The following is a 6,176-nucleotide window of genomic DNA, read 5'->3' as shown; positions in this document are numbered from 1 at the left end:
AAATGCATAAGTAGTCACTTTTCAGATGATAATGAACATTTAGTAATGTCAACATTATTTTAATTTAACCCATTTTTAATAAGAAAATAAAATTTGGAGAAAAATATTCCTAATTAAAACATGAAAAAAAATTCCAGAAGACTTTATTGGAGTTAGAACGGTCACAGTTCATAATTCAAGAAAAGATTTGGAGTTTGAACCGGAAAAACTCATGAAGTTTTGAGTTTTAACCTTTATAAGTTTGAGAAGAAGATAGTTCAATTACAGGATAGTATCATAAAATTTCACTTGTAAAAGTTTGACATCGAAAATATTGTTATGAAATTTCACTTTTGTAAGTTAGAACTCCGACAGAACAAATGAAACTTAAACCCTATATTTTTTATTGATGACTTCCCAGAGTCTTTCATCTTACTTAAGTATTAGAAAATGAAATTTACATTGCTACCCTCCCCGGCCAATAATTGATGATAAAATAAATATTCATATCCTTGTCCTACTATACATATGGAACCAATGATGTATCTGTAAAGTGGTGTGGTTGGTTAGATTTCTAATCGGGTATTAGTCAAAATAGTTAAGTACAATAATTGTTCACTTAATTACTAATGTCTAATCAATCCCCAATGTTCATATATTAATAGTTGGTTTACATGAACAACCACAGAATTATCCCTTGCATGAATGATGCGAGATAACATAAACATTTTCAGATGGCCATTAATTCCTCGTTTGCATTTCGTTAGAAGAAAATATTCCATTTTGTGTTAGTGCTCCGTTATGTACCGTATTCTAGCTATTAGCAGCTGCGAAGTTGATTTCGACTATTTACCCTAAGTTTGCCAACACATTGGTTATAAAAATTAGGGAAAAGGGTTAAAAATATCACTCTCTTGATACACTTGTAAGAAAATTTCAAAATATTATAGAAACATTTTGGATCGAAAATCTCATCTTGTTATTAAATTTTCAAACCTCACCTCTTTTAAAATATCCAAACCCCACCCAAATGTCAATTTTGACAGAAATAGAATAAAATATTAACCCCTGTTGAAGAATGAAAAAAAGTCCCTTATCATTGGTTAATGAGATGGGTAGCTTCCCTTATAACTGACTTGATAATCCTTCCCTCAAATTTCAATGCAAGGTGAGAGTTCTACGATCCATTTCTTTTCATGGTATCGGGCGGGGCCATCTCACCCGACGTGGGCTCCCCAATTAAATCGTGTCTACCTCGGCATAATGAGTCGGGGGTGTGAGGTGGGGTGTTGAAGAATGAATAAAGTCACCATCTACGATTAATATGCAGTTGGGTGGTCTCCCTTATACGAATCTTGCGCAATCCTCCCCTTATGCTTGTTAGGGTTAGCTTTAACCCAAACGTTAAACATCCTTTCATCGACATTATAGAGAGAGAGAGAGAGAGAGAGAGAAGTGAGTTATGAGGAAAAATTGAATGATTAAGTCTGTTGGGAAGCAATCAACTTCACCGGACTTCATTCCTCTCATATCGCATCCTGCATAACTTTAATTTTCTCATACTACAGAAATTACTACATCGGGAAATACTAATAGCTCTCATGAGGTAGAACTGAACACAGAGTTATGAGGAAAAATTGAATGATCTCCAAAAAATTAAATAGCTAACAGCAGAGGAACTACAAGTAATTGAAGGAGAAGTACATATGTTTTAGCGACGAACTTGTTTTGGAGCACACAATAACTATACTGGAGTTTGCCATAAGAACTAGCCTCTCACGGAACCCTCACTTTTCTCTCTCTCTCTCTAATGTCACGTTTGGGTATTGTTTGGTTGTTTAGGGGTTAATATTTTATTGGGTCGGGTTAAAAAAAAAAGAAGGGTATTTGAGGGATTTGGATATTTCTGTTAAAAGAGGGGCATGCTTGAAAAGTTTAATAACGAGGTGAGTATTTTTGACCAAAAATAAGTTCGGAGGATATTTTTAGCCTTTTTTCCAAAGTAAAGGGATATTTTTGACCCTTTTCCCTAAAAATTATCATGAACGAGAAACTTATATATTACTCCCTTTGTTCACTTTTACTTGTCCACTTTTAATTTTGCACACCCCTTAAGAAATAATAAATGAAGTGCGTAATTTACCAATCTACCCATATTAGTTGGTGCATATTTTTATTGAATTTGAAAAATTATTTGAAATGAGTAATTAATATTATGAGTAAAATAGAAAAAAAGAAATTATCTTGTCTTAATATATTAAAAGTGACAAGTAAAATTGAAAATCTATTTTTAAACTACTCTATAAGTAAAAGCAACGGAGTGAGTACAATTAATGGAAAAAGTCAATAGGCTGTTAAGCACCTGACAACTGAAATATTAATGTAATCATAAGCTTGTAGTTTACGAAAAAGAAAAAGCTTGTAATGTCAATGGTTAATTTAGGAAACATATTTTAATTCCACAAGAGGAAAATTATGTTTGGTGAACAGTTTCTAATAAAGCAATAAGTACTTCTTCTTTTTTGTATTTTTCCCCAAGTCACAGTTATATAAAGTGTCATCACTTTATATCATTTCAAGCAAAATTTCACACCTCACCCACTTCTTTGATTTGTTTCTTTTACATTTTAATTTTTTCGAAATATTGTTGGGTATGCCAACAAAATCTCACATTTATAGTTGAAAAGAAAAGAAAGCCATTTATAACGTGTAGGAATATTCTTACTGAGGCTTTTGAGGAAAATTACTGGCCTAAAGTGGACAATATCATACCATGTTAAGAGTATCGTTCGATTGTTTTAACTCAACAATTCCAGTATTAGCCCAATGGCCGACGACTTGAAAAGTACGAAGATAGTGGAGTGACTAAGATACGACCCTACTTAACAGTGTATTTTGCCCGCTTACGACAGATTTACAAACTTTGCCCGGAGCTTTGGAGACATATACGCAAAAAGAAGCCAATGGGTTTTGGTGGTCATAGATAATTTATGATGTGGGGCCACACAGTTAATCTCCATATAAGTTCAGGAGGTAAATTTGAATATGCGAACAAAGTCTCATACCGATAACATATAGGTTTGTCCAAAATGGATAATATCACACTATATAAATATTATCAACTTTAACCCAACAACTATCAGGAGCAATTAATCGTATATGGATTTTACTCTTAATAACCGCAGAGAAAGCATACTTGCCCACCAAGTAATAAAATGATCAAGTAGATGTAAAAAGTGTAAAAATAACACACCGCATTCGATTTGGAATAGAGGAAACATATAACACAAGGACCCACTTTTGACAAATAACACAATCAACAAGTTCTGCTAGTGGATTTTTGTTACTCCATATTTTTCGGTCCCTGTAGACACAAATAAGCTAGTGGCATGTCAATGATTGGATCATGCAAACTAAAAAAAGTAAAATTCTTAGCTAAAGAAACACCTTACTCGATCATTTCCATATCGCTCATGCAACAGGGACACACATTACACCTTCACGCATCATTTAAGAATTTCAGTGCTTGGAAAATAAAAGGAAAAATATTCTTAGCAGACAATATTACTTTCTTAACAATTCTTCGCACAACAATGCATCAATCTTAATGAATACAGCTCGTTTATCCCACACATCAGTAGCACAAAGAATGAAGGTCTTCCTTTATTCTTTATATTAACATTACGCTCACACTTGGACATAATTATATACTCTTTCTGCAAGATTTTGCCATCTACAGCTCCAGCACCAAGTCTATATTTGCAAAAATGAAAAAAAAAAAAAAAAAGTTAGATAAATGTTTTTAACAGACAACAAAAGAGATTGAGTGTAATGCTGTTTTACTTACAATCACTCTCTGTTTTAATCCAGCGCTCTCTGCTTATTACTTCCTTCTTTGGAGTTGCAGCTGGATAAAATTTTGCGTTCACTTCACTGATTGCTCCCAGATTACCAGCCTTGCATGCGGAAATATTGCTAGTCTCATTATCTTGTAGATTGTTCTCATTCACAGGATGAACTTTCCTGTGAAACATTTTAAGGACCTACATAAAAAATCAAAAGTTATTTCCTCTGGATGAACTCATTGACGTCATTTTTTTCCTGCTTTTTGAACTAACAGCAATGATTATGCTCATTTTTATTGCAAATATGATATAAATTACGTACTACTTAGATATCACTAAAAAATACTGTTGATTAATTCTAGTTTGCATGTATGTGAAGACCTCTTATCAAAAATTTCTTCATAGGTAGGCATTTAGTTCGATTTAATTTACTGTTAAGATACTCAAGATGGGAAAATAAAATTGGAAAAACTAACAGGAAAGAGAAATCAAAAGAAATGATTGTCATTAAACTTCCTCTAATAAAACCCTTCTGCTGATTAGTAAGTACAACTCCCAAATAAAACCACTCATCTTATACTCAAAGAATGTTATCAGGAAAATACTTAATTAAAAAGAAGGCTATAAAAAGAGTATATACTTAGTAGTCCAGAAACTTAAACTATTGAGAATAACACCTGACAAGTAACTCAAAAAGTGATATGATTGGTTTCAAGTGTTAATTATATGGTGGTCCAGTATATTTATCTTTGATTACAAATATTAGCAATCCTTTCCTATGAACTTAATTTTCAAGTATCAAATTTTGATACCTCTTTACCTTAAGGTACAACTACTAACCTGAGGGAGTTTCCTCTTGTTAACAGATCCAGTGATATTTCCTTTGGAAGAAACTGTAGTAGAGCTATTTGATTTGTACTGGAGGTTCCGCAGCATCTTTTTCATGAAATGAGCTAAATGTTTTCCCTTGGCTTGTTTCTTTTCTTTTCCTTCATTTCCTACATGACCCTCTTGGACTATGTTTTTCTTCTTAAAGAGCTCTTCTAGGAAACCCTTTTGTTGCTTTACCTGTGGAGGACATGAATAAGTAAATAAATGATTCTTGTTACGGCTTAAGCTTTTAATGAGATAGTTACACAATTCAATATTGTATTAGAGAAAACAAGAGGTTCTAGGCTCAAGTTTCAATACCACTCCTTATAAAAAATCAGGTTCGCATGTGAGGAATGTGCTAAAGACATAACTAAGTAAATATTATAGATGAGATGGTTACATAATTTAATATTACCTCCGATTCTATCTCTAGCAATTCAACTGAAGAGCCGAAAAGATATTTCTGGAGTGGACATTGCTCCACGTTGACATAACATTCAGTAGCTCCTGTTTCCATGTGTTTGTCGCTGAGGGTAATGATGCTTTCTGATGATTCATAAGCAACTTCCTTCACTTTCTCTTCAAGAAACTTCTCAAGCTCATCATTAATGAACTTTAATTCTTTCTCTGTTATGTCTGTTTCACCATGCTCAAAGGACATAGGGAACGTTGGAGTTGGAGGGTCAGTATTAGTTGTCTGATAATTGCCCAGAGTACCAATTGCCAAAAATCCAGGGAAGATTTCATCAGATGGTTGTTCTTGAAATACCATTTCTGCTCCATTGCTTTTAACCACCTTGTGAGGTGAGAAAGATGTAATGGAATTTCCTGAGAAATGGAGATCATAATAAAGGATACTTATTTATCAGCCTTTATGGTGTAAAGCCAAATTCAAACAGAGCAACCAGCGGAAATTCAAAAAAACTGAAAAACATAGAAGTGTAAAGATTACCTAATATGGTAGTATTATTTGCTGGCTCATTGCCTTTTTGCTTTAGTTTTGACTGCATCCAACCAAGTAACTGCAAGAAAGATGAAGTTAGAAAAGTTGCAGGTTTATGAGTCTATATCACATATAGAAATAATTTCTCACCTTCATGTTGAACTATGTAGAGAAAATGTAGATCAAAGCAGTTTTAACACAGAAGAGATTTTTGTGGAGAAACTTGTAGTAAAAGAAGGTTTTAATACTGATGACAGATGGTCGTTGGACTAAGAAATCAAAAGAAGGAAAGACTATTTTCATCATTATCTTTCCTTAGGAAGCTGGCATCAGTAGAGAATGCATAGAGAAAATTACAATACAAGGGTTGGAATTTTGTGTTGAGATTTTAGTGAGTAGTGTGTAGAACAAGTTGAGAAGTTGGGTTCCAGACCCACAAATTGGAGATGCTACATTGTGGCATGGGCACACGTGTTTGCAAGTGTGCTATTGATCCTTTTACATAGACTCTTGAATACTATGTCTGTTCTAATGGT

General features: G+C 33.5%; 1 protein-coding gene across 1 annotated transcript; it reads right to left on the bottom strand.

Moving 5' to 3' along the window:
- Positions 1–3,415: 3,415 nt before the first annotated feature.
- LOC132047333 (protein LAZY 1-like) lies at positions 3,416–5,927 on the bottom strand. The gene is made up of 6 exons (XM_059438348.1): positions 5,791–5,927; positions 5,650–5,719; positions 5,113–5,525; positions 4,665–4,892; positions 3,827–4,022; positions 3,416–3,732 (listed from the first exon to the last, which is right to left on the bottom strand). Exons 1-6 carry the CDS (start codon positions 5,794–5,796, stop codon positions 3,713–3,715), a joined length of 933 nt encoding a protein of 310 aa, XP_059294331.1. The 5' UTR covers positions 5,797–5,927; the 3' UTR covers positions 3,416–3,712.
- Positions 5,928–6,176: the final 249 nt, after the last annotated feature.

The sequence above is a fragment of the Lycium ferocissimum genome, chromosome 2, assembly GCF_029784015.1.
Source record: "Lycium ferocissimum isolate CSIRO_LF1 chromosome 2, AGI_CSIRO_Lferr_CH_V1, whole genome shotgun sequence".
Classification (NCBI taxonomy): Eukaryota; Viridiplantae; Streptophyta; class Magnoliopsida; order Solanales; family Solanaceae; genus Lycium; species Lycium ferocissimum.
This window is presented reverse-complemented; position numbering and strand designations above follow the sequence as displayed.